The sequence below is a fragment of the Sceloporus undulatus genome, chromosome 2 (genome assembly GCF_019175285.1).
Source record: "Sceloporus undulatus isolate JIND9_A2432 ecotype Alabama chromosome 2, SceUnd_v1.1, whole genome shotgun sequence".
Lineage (NCBI taxonomy): Eukaryota > Metazoa > Chordata > Lepidosauria > Squamata > Phrynosomatidae > Sceloporus > Sceloporus undulatus.
In genome coordinates this window covers 149,296,053-149,315,376 of record NC_056523.1, presented here as the reverse complement: position 1 = coordinate 149,315,376, position 19,324 = coordinate 149,296,053, and the positions used below count along the sequence as shown (strand labels likewise).

At 43.9% G+C, this 19,324-nt stretch overlaps 1 protein-coding gene across 4 annotated transcripts in view; it reads left to right on the top strand.

Moving 5' to 3' along the window:
• The first annotated feature begins 3,360 nt into the window (after positions 1–3,360).
• KIF19 (kinesin family member 19) overlaps positions 3,361–19,324 on the top strand; it is a 90,277-nt gene continuing 74,313 nt past the window's right edge. For all 4 annotated transcript variants that reach the window (XM_042452181.1, XM_042452180.1, XM_042452182.1 and 1 more), the window contains exons 1-2: positions 3,361–3,711; positions 7,881–7,961. In XM_042452181.1, coding sequence (XP_042308115.1) covers positions 3,637–3,711; positions 7,881–7,961 — 156 coding nt within the window. In that variant the 5' untranslated portion in view covers positions 3,361–3,636. The remainder of the gene's footprint in view (positions 3,712–7,880; positions 7,962–19,324) is intronic.

The following is a 19,324-nucleotide window of genomic DNA, read 5'->3' as shown; positions in this document are numbered from 1 at the left end:
TATTATTATTATTATTATTATTATTATTATTATTATTATTCCAGGGTTAGGTAAATTCAGAGGAAAAGAGGATTTACCTAACCCTGGAATGAACCCCGATTGTGTTTAAGATGGCTCCTGGTTGAAACCCCATGATTGCCCCTGCATTGCCTTCACATTGTCCCTGAGATAATTTCAAATTTTGCTCATGCGATAAGGGCCTAAGACTTCCAGAGCCAATGTCTCAGCAGCATTGTTGAGCTAGTGTGAGATTGTTTACTGTATGATTTGTTTTACAATGTTTTTAATGGTTTTTATTGTTGATATGTGCTATGTTGTGAAACCACCTTGATCCCTGGAAAGGCGGTATATAAATAAAATTTTATTATTATTATTATTAATATTATTAATGTGGTGTGGTGATTTGAGCATTGGATTACAACTCTGGAAACCAGGGCTGGATTCCCTACTTGGCCACAGAAGCCCACTGGGTAACCTTGGGTGACTCTCCCCAGAAAACTCTTTGATAGATTTGCCTTAGGGTCGCCATAAGTTGGAAATGACTTAAAGGCACACAACAACATGACTCTCACATCCTTTCTGGAAACAGAAGACAGAACCTTGTTCTGTGCATCTGCAAACATTCTTTTCTTTGTGCCATCCACTGTTTTCTAGTGTCTCATCTGCTGGCTAAGCAGATCCAAAGTCTCTTTCTTTTTGTGGTCTTTATCTCAGCTATTATGTTGTGCTGATGGTGATGCTACAGGGCTTGTGTACCAATGATGATGATGATGATGATGATGATGATACAACAACAATAATAATTGCCATTCAACAACAGAACAATACAAAGATTAACATGTAAAACACTCCTCCCAACCTCGTGTGTGTGTGTGTGTGTGTGTGTGTGTGTGTGTGTGTGTGTATGTGTATGTGTGTATCCCACTCACTTCCATGCCAGCCACAGATGCCGGAGAAATGTCAGGAATAAACTCTTCTAGAACATGGCCACATAGCCCCAAAACCCACAAAAAACCCGACAATAATAATATATTTATATATTCAAGTGAACCTGAGGGGACTTGAATTCAGATATATTTAACAAGTGAACCTTTTTCTAAATAGAGTGGTGCAAAAAAGGTAAACCTGTTGAGGCTTTGCCTGATGCACATCTGTGAAAGGTACCAAGCGCCATGCTATAGGAAGGGATGAGTGGGAAGAAACTGGCAGTTTTATTAATACAGACAACCTGGATTTGGTGGTAGAGCATGATGCATTCTATGGTAAATATGTAAGCTATAAATAAATACTGTACAATACTTGGGGAGACTTGGCATCTAGTCTTAAATTCTTATTTTATGTTATGAAAATGATGCATTGAATAGCTGCCAACATGTGTGGCTATATGTAGGCATTTTCTGATTCTCACTGACAATGCCCCTGCAGTATATCTTTGCCCCTTGTCTTTCTCTGGGGTAGTTATAGGCCTTGAAGACATTTCTGACTTATGGTGACCCTTAGAAAAACCTATCAGGGCATTTTCTTGGCAAGGGTTTTTCAGGTTTGTCATTGCCTTCCTCTGAGACTGAGAGTGAGTGAGACTTATCCAAGGTCACCCAGTGGGTTTCCATGGCAGAGCAGTGATTTGAACCCTGGTTTCCCATTCTCCTAGTCCAACACTCAAACCTCTGCAGCACTGTGGCTCTCCACTGTCTTTCTCTCCACGCTACCAAATAGGGAAGCATTTAAAAGCAGGGAGCTTTGAATGTGAATTTAGCACATGCATACCTAGTATGAGAACCTAGATCAGGAGTGAAGAACCAATGGCTTTTTTGATGTTGCTGGATCCCAACTCTTATCATCCTTAGCCATTGGCCATAGCGGGAGAGGCTGATGGGAGATGGAGGCCAAAAATATCCAGAGGGCCCCAAGATTCTACTCCTGAAATCATGAATGGGGATAATGACCCATTTTGTTTCACAGGAGCTCCCCTATATCATATCCTAGTACACTTTTGGTTTCTCCCTGCCCCATAGTTTTCCAAAGCTGCACACAAGCATAGGTCCTTGTTGGGGAGAGGAGCAGATCTCCCAACATGGGGCACAGCTGGCAAGGAGAGAGGTGCCCAGGCACAGTCTTTCTCAATCCTGAGGGATGGCCTCATATGTGAAGTGTCTCTCTCTTTCTCCCTCTGTGTAGGTAGATAGGTAGGTATCATCTCCTCAGTCCCATTCCTGCTCCTGACGAACAGAAGGGGTCCTCCAGAGGTCATCTACTCTGCCGCCATCCTTTGATTTGAACCACCCCATCTTCACTAGTCATTCAGTGGGAAATTATTGGGGGAAACTTGTCTTGTGCTCCCCCTTTTTAATATGAAAAAGTGATGGTGATGATGGCACCCCCCCCACACACACTTTCTCTCCTCTGCAACTGATTGACCAGGGCTCGGGCGACCGGAGGTCCTCCTTTTCCAGGACCTGTCCTCCATTTCAACTCTTTCTCCAGGAGGGATGCCCAAAGGTCCTCCATTTTGGGCATGGCAAAGAAGCATGCATTTGCATTTCTAGAAGTATGCTTTTCTTTGGTCCTTTCGGTTTACTTCTCTACCGTCTTCGTGTCCTACATTTCCTTGGGCCCCGCGTCCCTCTGAAGGTCCAGCATTTTGCGGTGCCTTCTCCTCCCTGGCGAGGAGATGAGGAGGAAGGGCAAGGCCCGCTTGTGTACAGTTGGCACAGGGATCTATCTCCAGGGGACTATGGAAGAAACACCAAGGCAGGCAGGCAGGGAGGGAGGAGGGAGGGAGGGAAAGAGGGAGAGAGAGAAAGGAAGGAAGAAGGAGGGAGGGAGAGAAGGAAGGAAGGAAGGAAGGAGGGAGGGAGGGAGGGAGGGAGGGAGAGAAAGAAAGAAAGGAAGGAAGGAAGGAAGGAAGAAAGGAGGGAGGGAAAGAAGGAAGGAAGGAAAGAGGGAGGGAGGGAGAGAGAGAAAGAAAGAGGGAGAGAAGGAAGGAAGGAAGGAAGAAAAGTGAGAGAGGGAGGGAGAGAAGGAAGGAAGGAAAGAAGGAAGCAGGGAGGGAGGGAAAGAAAGAAAGAAAGGAGGAAAGGAAGGAGGGAGGGAAGGAAGGAGGGAAGGAAGGAGGGAGGGAGGAAGGAGAGAGAAGGAAGGAAAGAAACAAAGAGGAAGAAAGGAAGGAAGGAGGAAGAGAAGGAAGGAAAAGAAGAAAGAAAGAAAGAAAGAAAAGAAAGGAGGAGGAGGGAAGGAAGGAAGGAGGAAAAGAAGAAAGAAAGGAGGAGAGAAGGAAGGAGAGGGAGAAAGAAGGAAGGAGGGAGGGAGGGGGGCTCCTGGGCGGGAGCAGGGCAAGACTAGGCTCAGGGGCTCCAGGCGGGGCGGGGCTGCCATGGAAGAGAGCCAGGCGGGGAAGGGCATCCTCCTCCCTTCCTTCTCCGGAGCGCGCAGCCCAGAGTGAAGAAGAAGAAGAAGAAGAAACAGAAGAAGGGGCATAACGGCGTCGGCGCCTGCGGAGCCTGGGCGCGGGTTCCCCGGGAGAGCGAGCGAGCGAGCGAGCGGAGGGTCTTCTCCTTCTTCCTCCCTGCGGAATGGCGCCCTCCCTGGGCTGAGGAGGAGAGCCCCGGAGGGAGGGAGGCAGCTCAGCGCCCCGCCATGACCATGAAGGAGGCCGGCAGCGACGCCAGGGACCCCCAGCAGCAGCACCTGCAGCAGCAGCAGCAGCTGACGGTGGGCGAGAGGAAGAGGAGGCGGCTCAGAGGGAAGCAGCAGGAGGAGGGCCGTTCAACGGTCAGAGCCTACATCCACACTGCAGGAATAACCCGGGTTGGCGCCGCTTTAGCCCTTTCTCGGGCTCAAGGCTGTGGAATTCTGGGAGTTAGAGTTTGTTGTGGGCTCAGAGCGGTGGGCCCCACAACAAACTCCAACTCCCAGAATTCCACAGTCTTGAGCCAAGACACAGTAAAAGCGGTGCCAAACCGGGTTATTCCTCCAGTTTGGATACAGCAGTTTCAGACTGCTTTCACTGCCCTGGCTCAGTGCTAGGGAAGCCTGGGATATGTAGTTTGTTGTGGCACCAGAGCGCTCTCTCTCTCTCTGACAGAGAAGGCTCAATGTCTCACAAAACTACAGATCCCAGAATTCCCAAGCATTGAGCCAAGGTCTCAAACTGGATTATTTCTGCAGTGTGCCCTGGCTCAAGACTGGAATTCTGGGAAGTGCCGCCTGTTGTGGCACCAGAGCTTTTGTTGTTATTATTGTTGTTGTGTGCCTTCAAGTTGTTTTCTGACCTTATCTTATCCCGTACTTCAATTTAACTATACTGTATACAGTACTACACAATATTACTATGCTTTGCTCTAGTGCCACAACAAACTGCAGTTCCCAGAATTCCGCAGCATGGAGCCATGGCAATTAAAGTGGTGTCAAACTGGATTATTTCTGCAGTGCGGACGCAGCCAAAGTCACTGAGAGAGATTCTATACTTGATTCCCTCTTAGTCCTCACAGTTAAAGAAAATAACCTTATCAGCAAAGGGACATGTCAAACACAACTGAAAGAAATTAACCTACTTTTGGCTCAGACTACAGTAAAGTATACATGGAAGGGTCAGCATGGGTCACCTGGAAATTAGTACAAGACAAGGAGCACACCACAAATTGGACATTCAAGAAGAATGTAGGACACGACCACCAAATTAAAAGGTAGAAACGCTCACAGAGATATAAAATCATTCTTCTTAGTTATGCTCAAAATGGAGGACGTTTGGAATTCCTCCTGGGTAGAAGGTTGGATGTAGGATCTGTCCTGGAAAAGGAGGGCATGTGGTCACCCTGGTCGCCTGGAGGGTGCCCTCCTCCAGCCCTAAAACATCTGTTTCTCCCAAACCCACATGGGATCCATAGCTTGTGCGTATGATGCTTTTGCCCCAGCAAAAAGTGTATTAGGTTAGAAAAGCTTGTATGCAGTATGGTTACCTGTTACCAGAGAGGTTTAAAAGGTCAGCTTTATTGATGCAGTGTGACATGACAATAAAGCCGTTGTGCAACCACAGCATTTAATTACAAAATACTTGTGATGGTTATTTATGTGTTTACTTTTTGGAAATAAGTGCAGCTGGGTGCAGTCAGGTTTATACAGTATTGTACTTTCAGTAACCTGAAGTATGTGTGCTTGGAGCTGAAGCCTTCATTCCGAGAATGATCCCAACACAGGACTTCTTGTTGTTGTGTGCCTTCAAATCGTTCCTGACCTATCACAGAGTTTTCTTGTCATAATTTGTTCAGAGGCGGTTTACCTTTGCCTCTTTCTGAGGCTGAGAGAGTGTGACTTGCCCAAGACCACACAGTAGGTTTTCATGGCTGAGTGGGAATTTAAACCCTGGTCTCCAGGGTCACTCACATTCCAGTGCTCAAACCACTACACGAGGCTTCGCTGGCCATTACCATCAGCACATTCCTGGCAGGTTAGTTAGGATTGTATGAGACTCTGCTAAATCCCCTCATGACCCAGACTTTACAGGTCAAGCCACTGTAAACATCTCTAGCTGCAAATAATGATCTGGGGAGACAGTGGATGTCTGGATGTGCTCATTTTCCTTCTGGCTTCAGTGACACGGTTCCCTTACACTAACCAGCTAACCAAGTTTTATTGTTAACTATAGCTGCTATTGCTATTGCCTCGATAGTATCGTTAAATGAAATGATAGCACACAATCTTTGGAGTGGCATTTTGGTAGAGAGTCTTGTCCCTGATAAGCAAGGGATGCTTTAAAATAGTTGCTCTGTTGTGTGCATTGTAGCAAGCTGTACAATTTCATTTTATATATACAGTTGCCCCTCCTTTTTCACAGGGGATCAATTCTGGACCACTTCACAAAAACGGAGTTCGCTTATTCGCCGTGGGCACGCATCCCATTCATTCTCCCTCCGTTAGTTCCTTGCACATAAGCGAGGGATGCAAATCCGAGGACGGGGTGGTGAGTGGACTGCCCTGGTTAGGATAATAGGAAAGAAGACAATAACATATAATGATGCACTATCAGGACTTTATCTTGGTAATCTGTATTCATAAAACCATAGTAGAAACTGATCTCAAAGGCCATGTAGTCTAGTCCCTTGTCATGGAGGACTCCACAGCTAACTTACCCTTGTGAGATGCCCATCCAACCTTTCTTTAAATAACTCCAAAGAAAGAGAATCCACCACCCTCTGAGGTAATCTATTCAGCTGCTGAACAGCTCTTACAGTCAATATGTTATTTCTAATATTCAGATGCAATCTCTTTACAGTTTTAATACACTGGTTCATGTTTTCAGAAAGCAAGGTTGCTCCATCTTCTACATTACATCCCTTCACATATTTAAATATGACTATCCTATTGCCGCTAAATCTTCTCTTCTTGTTCAAGCTAATCATACACAGCTCCCTAAGCAGTTCCTCATAGGGCCTGATTTTGAGACCTTTTAGTAGCTTGATCACCATCTTCTGAACATGTTTGAGCTTGTCAATATCCTTCTTGAATTGTGATGCCCAGAACCAGACACAATATTCCATGCAAAGTCTGATCAAATCAGAATAGAATGCTACTACTACTACGTCCCTTGACCTGGACACTATTGTTGATGCAGTCAAGAATTGCATTGGGATTTTTTTCGTTGCTGCATCACACTGTTGATTCATGGTTAGGTTGTGGTCTACTAGTATTCACAACATTAAAATTCTCATATGTAGAATATTTATAATCTTACTATGGATATAGCTCCATTAATACACATGGCTAGGTAATAGGACTAGTAATGAAAAAGATGCTCTCTCTCTATGGCATTTACAATGTAAAACTAAACAATAAAAGAAAAATAACCTATTTTCTCCACGAAAAGTTGGTGTCAATTTCTGTTGAAATTAGTAGTGCTAAAATTTCTAAAATGCCAGGGCATGGTCTGCTCTAACATCTATTTTCTAGGTTCTGTCTAGAAAGAGTTTCCTCCAAATGTCAGACATCATGTGCCATGAGAGGGAACAGTGCTCTGCTTAAAGGCACTTTTCTCGAGAACTCACAATTCCCTGTGTGGAAACACATTCTATCTAATGTTTCCTCCTCCTCAAATTAAGCCCAGAAATAAATTTCAGACTAGAGAGCGTGTGCTTCGGGGGTCCAGTAAATGGCTGTGCTAGCTTCTATATGTCACAGGATGGGGAAGGGGATAACCATTTTAGTTTGTTGCTGCAAAAGCTACAGAGACTCTTTTGGTATCTAAAAGGCTAACAAGTTTTACTTGCCAAAAGGTTTGATGGACTGATACAGCCTATTTTATTAGATACATCAGATGAAGCAGAGCTATAGTTAAAAAAAAACTTGTGTCAAATAAAATGGTTTCATCTTCAAAGTACCACAAGCTTCTTTTGCTTTATTATGGCCGAGATTGGTTATTTCGGCCAGCAAACAGCACAAGATGAAACTAGAACATCCTCAGGATTCAGGCTTTGGGCTTGAAGGGAGGGGAGAGAAATTAACATTGTTTGGCTCACGTGGCTGAAACAGCCTCTGGTGATCAGTGGCGGAGCGAAGCCAGAGATGCTGTTCTCCGGGCGGTGTTTCCTTTCTTCCAGGAAAAATACTGTCATTGTCTCTGTGTTGCTACCCATCAGGGCCTCAGAGCCACAGATCCTTGTCTCTAACAGACAGAGCCTCAGGTGAGGCACGCTAGGCAGGGAGGACATGGAAAGTATTGGCCAGAAGCTTCAGTAAAGTTTAGACTTGGAAGGAACATTCTTCATGCGGTATACCTTCATTTGGCCATGGCTCCTATGCAGGTGCTCACTCTTCCTGTCAGTCTCTCCTCAATCCTTCACTGTGGGATACCTCTTTTGCTTATCCATCTCCTCCTTATATTCTAGGTGGCACTTCGCATACGACCGATCAGCATGGCAGAACTGGAAGAAGGGGCCACGCTCATAGCCCACAAAGTGGATGACCAGGTATCATGGGATTCTGTCCTAACCTCTGGTGGGAATGTAATGAGCTAGACTTTGAAACTGAGGATTAGAATGAGTTTCAAGATGTCATTTGGGCTTCATTATGTTAAACACTTACAATGTGATCCAAGGCATTGACAGGCAGTGTAATGTGAGAAGCTTGATGGCAGGCGGTATAATAATTCCATGTAAAGGAGTTTTCTGTAGGTTCCAGTATGCCTGGGCACCCCAATGTCTGGCTTGGAAGGGCAGCTTACATCAAGATGGAGTCTTGCTATGGATGACTGGTGAGGAAAGGGAAATGGGAACATCAGAAACTGCTTTGTATCTGTTCAGATTACTTATCCTTCTAGCTAGATATTTACTACTTTGACTGGAAGCAGCCCTTCAGGGTCCCAGGCAAGAAGCCTTTCCCATCACTGGTGACATGATATTTGGAACTGGAAGTGCCAGAGGTTGAATATAGGATGCTTTTCATGCGAAGAACATGCTACTAGGTTTTTGGTCCTTTCTAAGGGGAATAAGGTTTTATTCCTGGAATGGGCTGCTCTTGTGGTCTGTGACCCCTCCAAACCAACCTTTTTATGGCCAGAAAAAGGAATAATTTGCCTCCAGTGAAAGCCTGAAGGAAAGGCAACTCACTTCTAAATAGATTGTAGGGGACACTTTCATGTTTAACATCAAAGAATGCCAGATTTTCAAAACTGTAAATGGACTTCCAACCACTTCTGTTTGGGGTTTGTTTGTTTGTTTTGAGGTCATATGATGAGAAAATTGGCCCCCAAACCACTGCATTTGCCTAGCTTTCTGCTCAGCATTTCCCATAGAGGAACCTGTACTCACTTCCTTATTCTAGGCCTGGGTGGAAGTCACAGAGCCCTCCCATTATTGTTCACTGTTGAAAGATCCAGCCAGGGTTTCTGAACATTCCAGGATGATCAGCAACTAAGGGACAAATTCATATTGTTCCAGAATTTGGAGTACCTATTTTATTTTCCTCTTAAAAGCTGTCTGGAATAGCTGTCCAGAGTGTTCTTCTCAAATGCAGGTTCTTTATATGTTTGCACATTGTGGGATAGCATTTCACAGCATAAAGCATTAAACAAAATGGTAGAAATGCAAAGTATTTGGGGGGGGGTTAACCAGTGTATCAAAAGCGAAGTTGTTGTGATGATTTTTCCCAATATATTGAATATCTTAGCCTGTTGAAGAAAATAATATTTACCTTCCTTGTCTTTTGATATGCTGCTGCCTGTCCAACAAAAGCATATATCTCTTGTCCTTAGGTGCTCTGTGAGGCTTACCACAGCACTCCTTAATCTGTCCTTTCTTTAATGTAAACTTCTTCCACCCCTCTTGGCCCTTTGGATTTTCCATTTATCCTTCCCTCTATTCTTGTTTTTCATCCCACTACTTGCTCTTCCCTCATTCTTTCATCCTCCTATCTCCTCAGTAATAATCCTTTCGTTTCCCTGGTCTTCTTTAAAAGTTTATCTGCAGCAAGCAGGTTTTAAAAGAGGTTTCTTCCTTCAGATATCATTTAAGGCTCTGTCCATTGCAAATTGCTTTATGGTTGCAAAGGAAAAATACATTTTGTTGTACACAAGCAAATATTTGCAAAATGAAACAGCAACAGTGAAAACAGTAAAATCTGGAATGGAAGTCAATCCTCATATCTAACTGAATCAATAAATGAATGCTCCATGCTTGTTCAATGTTCCCAAAGTAACTTGAAGTCCTTTAAAAATCTGAGACATATAACAAGCCAGGAAACAGTCAAACTAGTTGCCTTAAATATTTCAGTTGTAATATTACAATTCTACCCCAGTATTTCATTTCTATTTGGCTCCATTACTCCATATCACCAGTTTTTACCTGATCTTCCATCTGTTCCTTGCTACTGTCTGGCCTTTGTTCTCCAGCTGTTCCCCTCATATCTGCCATTTTGAGTTGCATGGAGCTAGGCTTGAGGGAGGATAGTACCTTGTCAGGGCTAGCCTAGCCATTGGGCAAAGCAAAGTTGTTGCCGTGCGCAGCAGATGTTGGATTTCATGAAAGGATAATCATTTATTGGCTATTTAACTTATCGTTTCTTTTAAACTGGGAGTTTCAACTTTTGTTTTCCTTTTTGTGCCATTTATAATTTGTCTGGGTTTGTGTACAGTTCACTTTGACTTGGATGAGTCAGAGAGATGCTGTTTGCTTTTTTGCCTCAGGCAGCAAAATGGTATAGGCCAGTCCATTACCAAATATTAGTGCTCTTAATTTATCCTGAGGTACATGACCTTTTTCTGTAGGGCTTCTTCTCATGAACATGGCAGTGGTTTTCAGAGCTTGCTGATCTTAGGTTGCTCAGAACACAAAAGATAAATCAGAATCTCCAATTCCCTACCACATTATCTCTGCACTCTTCAATTCGTGGTTTCTCTCTGTCACTGCGTTCTCAGAAATGGTTTTCATTAGCAGCAGCTAAGCAGCCATGCTTGGTTCATCGGAGTCAGGAGGGAAATTAGGTATCTTGATTAGTAGAATATTTTTTTTTCTTACTCCACTTGAGAGCTGCTGGGAAGTGCTCTCTATGATAGACCCAGGAAGCTTTGCTCCTGAGACCCAGACAGTCTCCAGTGGAAGCCAAACTATTGTGCCCATGTGCTAGATTTGAAGAATTGCATCATGTCTAGGCAGTGCGGTGAGGTTTGGGATTTTTTGAGTGCTGGAGGCAGTTCATCATTTTTCTCAAATAACTAAAGGCAGCTTGAAGGATAAATCAATGCCTGTGAGAGGTGATAGACAGGTTGTGCAAGGTTTTATACTGTTCAAATTGCAACCAGGTGGTGTGTATATGTGTACCTTCAAGTTGTCTGCTGATTTATGATGACCCCATGAATTTCATAGGGTTTTCTTAGAAAAGGACTACTCAGAGGTAGCTTTGTCAGTTCCTTCCTCTGATATATAGCCCACAGCAGTTGATACCAAGGTGGTACGGAAAAAAAATAATTGTGGAGTTTTCGGGATATGTGGCCATGTTCTAGAAGAGTTTCTGACCACATAACCCGAAAACCCCACAAAAAACTATGGATGCCAGCCATGAAAGCCTTCGACTCCAAAATAATTGTTGCTGTTATTGTTGTATACCCTCAAGCTATTTATGACTTATGGTGCTTCTAAGGCAAACCTATCACGGGGTTTTCTTGGCAATTTATTCAGAGCAGCTTTGCCAGTGCCTTCCTCTGAGGCTGAGAGAGTATGAATTGCTCAAGGAATATTGATCTCTGGAACAGTGTAAGGCAGTAAGTACTACTGCTAGGATTTACAGGTCCAAAGCAGAGCATGACAAGTTACCTTTTGGAATGACAGTTCCCAGAATTCTGTGAATTGTAGTCCAAAATATATGTGAATAAATATTTGATTTGTGCATAAACGGGTGAATGCATGCGTGCACACACACATTTTCTTTCAATGCTGTTATTTCTGACTGTATATATAAACCATTCTGTTTGCACTGTAAGGAGGTTAGGCACAGTTAAAGGATGCTAGTAAATCAGCACAGTTAAAGGATGCTAGTAAATCTTCCAGTTATTCTAAGTAGACACCTTTATGCCATCTACCTGAGACAGTGATACTAACTAGGAAGACAGGTGAAGAAGAGAATGAGAGAGAGAGAGAGAGGAAACTGATTATACTACAGAGACAATGTATGTGGCAGTTGTCAATGATGAAATATTGCCAGGGGCCTGCTCAAACTACTCCGTTATAGTAATAGTAACAACAACAACAACAACAACAACAATAATAATTTATTTATATTCCACCTTTTCCCTGGGTAATCAAAGTGGATTACAACAGAAGTATAACAATAAAATATCATAAGGATAAAATTCACAATTAAATCATAGAATCGTAGAGTTGGAAGAGACCGCAAGGGCCATTCAGTCCAACCCCCTGCCATGCAGGAACCCTCCATCAAAGCATCCCCAACAGATGGCCATCCAGCCTCTGTTTGAAGACCTCTAAGGAAGAAGACTCCACTACACTCTGAGGGAGTTTATTCCACTGTCGAACAGCCCTTACTGTCAGGAGGTTCCTCCTAATGTTGAGGTGGAATCTCTTTTCCTGTAGCTTGCATCCATTGCTCCGGATCCTAGTCTCTGGAGCAACAGAGAACAAGCTTGCTCCCTCCTCAATATGACATCCCTTCAAGTATTTAAACAGGGCTATCATATCACCCCTTAACCTTCTCTTCTCCAGGCTAAACATCCCCAGCTCCCTAAGTCGTTCCTCATAGGACCCTTCACCATTTTAGTTGCCCTCCTTTGGACATGCTCCAATTTCTCAATGTCCTTTTTGAATTGTGGTGCCCAGAATGTTATTTATGTGTTACTTTGGAAATAAGTGCGCTGGGCTGCTGCAGTCAGGTTTATATTGTACTTTCGTAACCTGGAAGTTGTGTGCTTGGAGCGCAAGCCTTCATCCGAGAAGATCTCCAACACACGGACTTCTTGTGTTGTGTGCCTTCAAATCGTATCCTGACCTATCACGAGTTTTCTCTGTCTAATTTGTTCAGAGGTCGTTTACCTTTGCCTCCTCTTTCGAGGCTGGAGAGTGTGACTTGCCAAGACCCACCGTAGGTTTCATGGCTGGTGGGAATTTCACCACCTTGTCTCCAGGGCCCTCACCATTCCAGTGCTCAACCACACACGAGGCTTCGCGGCCCAATTACCATCAAGCACATTCCTGGCAGGTTAGTTAGGTTGTCTGAGACCTCTGCTACTCACCTCATGAAAAACCCAGACTTTACAGGTCAAGCCCACTGTAAACATCTCTAGCTGCACTTCATGATCTGGGGAGACAGTAATGTCTGGATGTGCTCATTTCCTTCTGCTTCAGTGACACGGTCCCTTACACTTAACCAGCTAACCAAGTTTTATTGTTAACTTAGCTGCTAGGCTATTGCCCGCGCTAGTATCGTCAATGGAAACTGCCCAGCACCTAACTCGTTGGCGGGGCCAGTTGATAAAGAGTCTTGTCCCTGAGAACCAAGGGAATGCTTTAAAAGAGTGGGCGCGGTTGTGTGCTGGAGCAAGCGGGTACAATTTCCATTGTATCTATACAGTGGGCCCCGCCTTGTTTCACAGGGGATCAATTCTGGACCCACTTCACAACAAGGAGTCGGCTTATCGCCTGTGCGGAACGCACCCCATTTTTTCATTCTCCCTCCGTTCAGTCCTGCCCATACGCGAGGGCTGCAAATCCGACGACGGTGGGGGGGTGTGCGGTGGTGCGTGGACTGCCCTGGTTCAGATATAGAAGCCGGCAACAACCTCTATGCAGCACTATCGGCCATTTATCTGGCGTTAACTCTGTATCCAGAAACCCATCAGTAGAAACCTGCATCTCCAAAGCGCATGAGTCTAGTCCCTGCCTAGGAGGACTCCACAGCTAATTCTGACCCTTGTGAGATGCCCATTCCTAACCCTTTCTGTAAATAACTCCAAAGAAAGGGGGGGGGCACAAAGAATCCACCACCCTCGACGGGGTCATCTATTCAGGCTGCCTGACACCGCCTTACAGTCATAGTATTCTAATATTCAGCTGCAATCTCTTTCACAGTTTTAATACCATGGGTCATTTTCCAGAAAGGGCAAGGTTGCTCCACTCGTTACTACATCCCTTCAAAATATGTATATATGCACTATCCTATTGCCCGCTACATCTTCTCTTCTTGTTCAAGCTACTCATCCACAGCTCCCCTAAGCCGTTCCTCATAGGGCCTGATTTGCGACCATTTCGTCAGCTTGATTCACCATCTTCGACACAATGTTGAGCTTGTCACCTTACTTCTTGAATTGTTGGTGCCCAGACGACACAATATTCCATGCAAAGTCTGATCAAATCAGAATAGAATGCTACTACTACTACGTCCCTTGACCTGGACACACTAATTGTTGATGCAGGTTTCAAGAATTGCATTGGGATTTTCTTTCGTTGCTGCATCACACTGTGATTCATGTTAAGATTGTTGGTCCTACTAGTTTCACAACCTTAAAATTCTCATATGTATAATATTATAACTCTTACTATGGATATAGCTCCATTAATACACATGGCTAGGTAATAGGACTAGTAATGAAAAGATGCTCTCTCATCTATTGGCATTTTACAATGTTAAAAATACTAAACCTAAAAGAAAAATAACCTTTTTTCTCCCCGAAAAGTGGTTGTCACTTTCTGTGAAATTCGTTAGTGCTAAAATTTCTACCATGCCGGGCCTGGCTCTGCTCTAACATCTATTTCTAGGTTCTGTCTAGAAAAGAGTTCCTCCAAATGTCGACTCATGTGCCCTGAGAGGGACAGTGCTCTGCTTAAAGGCCACTTTCTGAGAAACTCCCACAATTCCCTTTGTGAACCCCACATTCTATCTAATGTTTCCTCCTCCTCACATTAGCCCAGAAATAAATTCAGACTAGAGACCTGCGTTGTGCTTCGGGGGTCCAGTCAAATGGCTGTGCCGCTTCATATGTCCCGGCTGCGGGACGGGGCTAACCATTTAGTTTGTTGCGCTAAAACGCTACAGAGACTCTTTTGGTATTCTAAGGCCTAACAAGTTTACTTGCCAACAAAGGTTTGTGAGGACTCGATACAGCCCTATTTTATTAGATCACATCAGATGAAGCATAGCTATAGTTAAAAACAAACCCCTTGTGTCAACATAAAATGGTTTCATCTTCACACGTTCCCACCAGCTTCTTTTGCTTCTTATGGCCGAGATTGGTTATTTCGGCCAGCAAACAGCCAAGATGAAACTAGAACATCTCCGGCATTCCGGCTTTGGGCCTTAGGGAGGGGAGGAAATTAACCATTGTTTGGCTCTCACGTGGCTGAAACAGCCTCTGGTGTCAGTGGCGGGAGCGAGAAGCCAGAGATGCTGTTCTCCAGGGCGGTGTTTCCTTCTTCCCAGGCAGAACAATACGTCATTGTCTCTGTGTTGCTACCCATCCAGGGCCTCAGGTAGCCACAGATCCTTGTCCTCTAACCGACAGGCACTCAGGTGAAGGCACGCTAGGCACGGGGGTCATGGAAAGTATGGCCAGAAGCTCAGTAAAAGTCTAGACTTGGAAGAACATTTCATGCGGTATACCTTCATTTGGCCATGGCTCCTATGCAGGTGCTCTCATCTCCTGGTCAGTCTCTCCTCAACTCCTTCACCGTGGGATACCCTCTTTTGCTTATCCATCTCCTCCTATATTCTAGGGATGGACTTCGCATACGGACCGAATCCAGCATCGCAGCAACTGGAAGACGGGTCCAACGCTCATCTGCCACAAGTGGATGACCAGGTATCATGGGATTCTGTCCTAACCTCTGGTTGGGGAATACTGAGCTAGACTTTGAAACTGAGGATCAGAATGCGTTTCCCAAGATTGTCATTGGGCTTCAATATGTAAACACTTACATGTGATCCAGGCATTGCCAGTGCGTGATGTGAGAGCTTGTGGCAGGCGGTATTTATAATAATTCATGTAAAGGAGTTTTCTGTAGGTTCCATCTGCCTGGGCACCCACTGTCTGGCTGGAGGCAGCTTACATCAAGATGGAGTCTTTGCTTGGATGATACTGTGAGGCAAGGGAAATGGGAACATCAGAAACTGCTTGTTCTGTTCCGATTACTTTATCCTTCTAGCTAGAATTTACTACTTGACTGAAGCAGCCCTCGGGTCCCAGGCAAGAAGCCTTTCCCATCACTGGTGACATGATATTGGAACTGGAAGCCAGCGGTTGATATGGATGCTTTTCATGCGAAGAACCATGTCACTAGGTTTTTGGTCCTTTCTAAGGGGAATAAGGTGTTTTATTCCTGGAATGGGCTGCTCTTGTGGTCTGTGACCCCTCCAAACCAACCTTTTTATGGCCAGAAAGGAATAATTGCCTCCAGTGAAAGCTGAAGGAAAGGCAACTCACTTTAATAGTTGTAGGGGACCTTCAGTTTACATCAAAGAATGCCAGATTTTCAAACTGTAAATGGCTTCCAACCACTTTGTTTGGGTTTGTTGTTTGTTTTGAGGTCATATGTTGAGAAAATTGGCCCCCAAACCCATGCTTTGCCTACTTTCTGCCTCGCATTTCCATAGAGGACCTGTACTCACTTCCTATTTAGGCCTGGGGTGGAAGTCCAAGAGCCCTCCCTTTTTGTTCACTGTTGAAAGATCCAGCCAGGGTTCTGAACATTCCAGGATGATCAGCAATAAGGGACAAATTACATTGTTCCAGAATTTGGAGTACCTATTTTATTTCCTCTAACAGCTGTCTGGAATAGCTGTCCCGAGTGTTCTTCTCAAATGCCAGGTTCTTTATATGTTTGCACATTGTGGGATAGCATTTCACAACATAAGCATTAAACAAATGGTAGAAATGCAAGTATTGTGGGGGGGGGTTAACCAGGTATCAAAAGCGAAGTTGTTGTTATGATTTTTCCCAAATATTGATATCTTAGCCTGTTGAAGAAATAATATTTACCTTCCTTGTCTTTTGATATTGCTGCTGCCTGTCCACACAAAGCATATATCTCTTGTCCTTAGGTGCCTGTGAGGCTTACCACAGCACTCCTTAATCTGTCCTTTCTTTAATGTAAACTTTTTCCACCCCTCTGGCCCTTTGGATTTTCCATTTATCCTTCCCTCTATTTTGTTTTCATCCCACTACTGTCTTCCCTCTTCTTCATCTCTATCTCCTCAAGTAATAATCCTTTTCGCTTCCCTTGTCTTCTTTAAAAGTTTATCTGCACAAGCAGGTTTTAAAAGAGGTTTCTTCTCTCAGATCTCATTAAGGCTCTGTCCATTCGCAAATGCTTTCAAGGTTGAAAGGAACATACATTTTGTTGTACACAAGCAAATATTTGCAAATGAAACAGCAACAGTGAAAACAGTAAAATCTGGAATGGAAGTCAATCCTCATATAGCTAACTGAATCAATAAATGAGCTCCTGCTTGTTCAATGTTCCCAAGTACTTGAAGTCCTTTAAAAATCTGGACATATAACAAGCCAGGAAACAGTCAAACTAGTTGCCTTAAATATTCAGTTGTAATATACAATTCTCCCCCAGTATTTCATTCCATCATCACCAGTTTTTACCTGATCTTCCATCTGTTCTTGCTACTGTCTGCCTTTGTTCTCCAGCTGTTCCCCTCATATCTGCCATTTTGCGTAGTTCATGGAGCTAGGCTTCGAGGGCGGATGTACCTTGTTAGGGCTAGCCTAGCAATTGGGCAGCAAAGTTTTGCCGTGCGCAGCAGATGTTGGATTTATGAAAGGATAATATTTATTGGCTATTTACTTATTGTTTCTTTTAAACTGGGTTTCAACTTTTGTTTTCCTTTTGTGCCATTATAATTTGTGGGTTTGTGTACAGTTCACTTTGACTGATGAGTCAGGAGCTTGCTGTTTGCTTTTGCCTCAGCAGCAAATGGTATAGGCCAGTCCCTACCAAAAATGTTTGCTCTTAATTTATCCGAGGTAACATGACCTTTTCTGTAGGGCTTTTCTCATGAGCCTGCGAGTGGTTTTCAGAGCTTGCTGCTGATTAGGTTTGCTCAGAACACAAAGATAATCCAGAATCTCAATTCCCCTACCACATTATCTCTGCACTTCTTCAATTCGTGGTTTTTCTCTCTGTCACTGCGTTCTCAGAAATGGTTTCATAGCAGCAGTAAGCAGCCATGCTTGGTTCACGGAGTAGGAGGGACATAGGTATCTTGTAGTAGAATTTTTTTTTTTCACTCCACTTTGAGAGCTGCTGGGAGTGCTCTCATGATATAGACCAGGAAGCTTTGCTCCTGGACCCAGGACATCTCCAGTGGAGCCAAACTATTGTGCCCATGTCTAGATTTGAAGAATTGATCATGTCTAGGCAGTGCGGTGAGGTTGGGATTTTTTGAGTGGGAGGCAGTCCATCATTTTTCTCAAATAACTACAGGCAGCTTGAGGATAAATCCATGCCTGTGAGCAGGTGATAGACAGTTGTTGCACGTTTCTACTGTTCATATGCAACCAGGTGGTGTATATGTGTACCTTCAAGTGTCTGCTGATTTATGTGACCCATGAATTTCATAGGGTTTTCTTAGAAAAGGATACTCAGGTAGCTTGTTGTTCCTTCCTGATTTAGCCCACAGCAGTTGATCCAAGGTGTGTATGAAAAAAAAATAATTTTGCGTTTTCGATATGTGGCCCTGTTCTAGAAGAGTTTCTACCACCTAACCCGAAAACCCAAAACAAACTATGGTGCCAGCCATGAAAGCCTTCGACTCCAAATAATTGTCTGCTTATTGTTGTATACCCTCAAGCTATTTATGACTTATGGTGCTTCTAAGGCAAACCTCATCACGGGGTTTTCTGGCAATTTATTCAGAGCAGCTTTGCCAGTGCTTCCTCTGAGGCTGAGGAGTTGAATTGCTCAAGGAATATGATCTTGGAAACAGTGTAAGGCAGTAAGTACTACTGCTAGGATTTTACGGTCCAAAGCAGAGCATGACAGTTACCTTTTGGAATGACAGTCCCAGAATTCTGGGAATTGTAATCCAAAATATATGTGATAAATGTTTGATTTGTGCATAACGGGTGAATGCATTCGTGCAAACACACCATTTTCTTCAATTGCTGTTATTTCTGACTGTTATATAAACCATTCTGTTTGCACTGTAAGGAGGTTAGGCACCGTTAAGGATGAGTAAATCGCAAGTTAAGGATGCTAGTAAATCTTCCAGTTATTCTAAGTGACACCTTTATGCCATCACCTGAGCAGTGATACTAACTGAAGACAGGTGAAGAGAGAAGAATGGAGAGCAGAGAGAGGAAACTGATTATACTACAGAGACATGTATGTGGCCTTGTCAATGATGAAATTTGCCAGGGCCTGCTCAAACTACTCCGTATAGTATAGTACAACAACAACAACAAACAACATAATTTATTATATTCCACCTTTCCATGGGGAATCAGTGTGATTACAACAGAAGTATAACAATAAAACATCATAAGGATAAAATTCACAATTAAATCATAGAATGTCGAGTGGAAGAGACCGCAAAGGGCCATTCAGTCCAACACCCCTGCCACGCAGGAACCCTCCATCAAGCATCCCCACAGTGGCCCCATCCAGCCTCTGTTGAGACCTCTAAGAAGGAGACTCCACTACACTCTGAGGGAAGTTTCCACTGTCGAACAGCCCCTACTGTCAGGAGTTCCTCCTAATGTTGAGGTGGAATCTCTTTCCTGTAGCTTGCATCCAATTGCCTCCAGATCCTAGTCCGGAGCAACAGGAACAAGCTTGCTCCCTCCTCAATATGGCAATCCCTTCAAGTATTTTAAACAGGG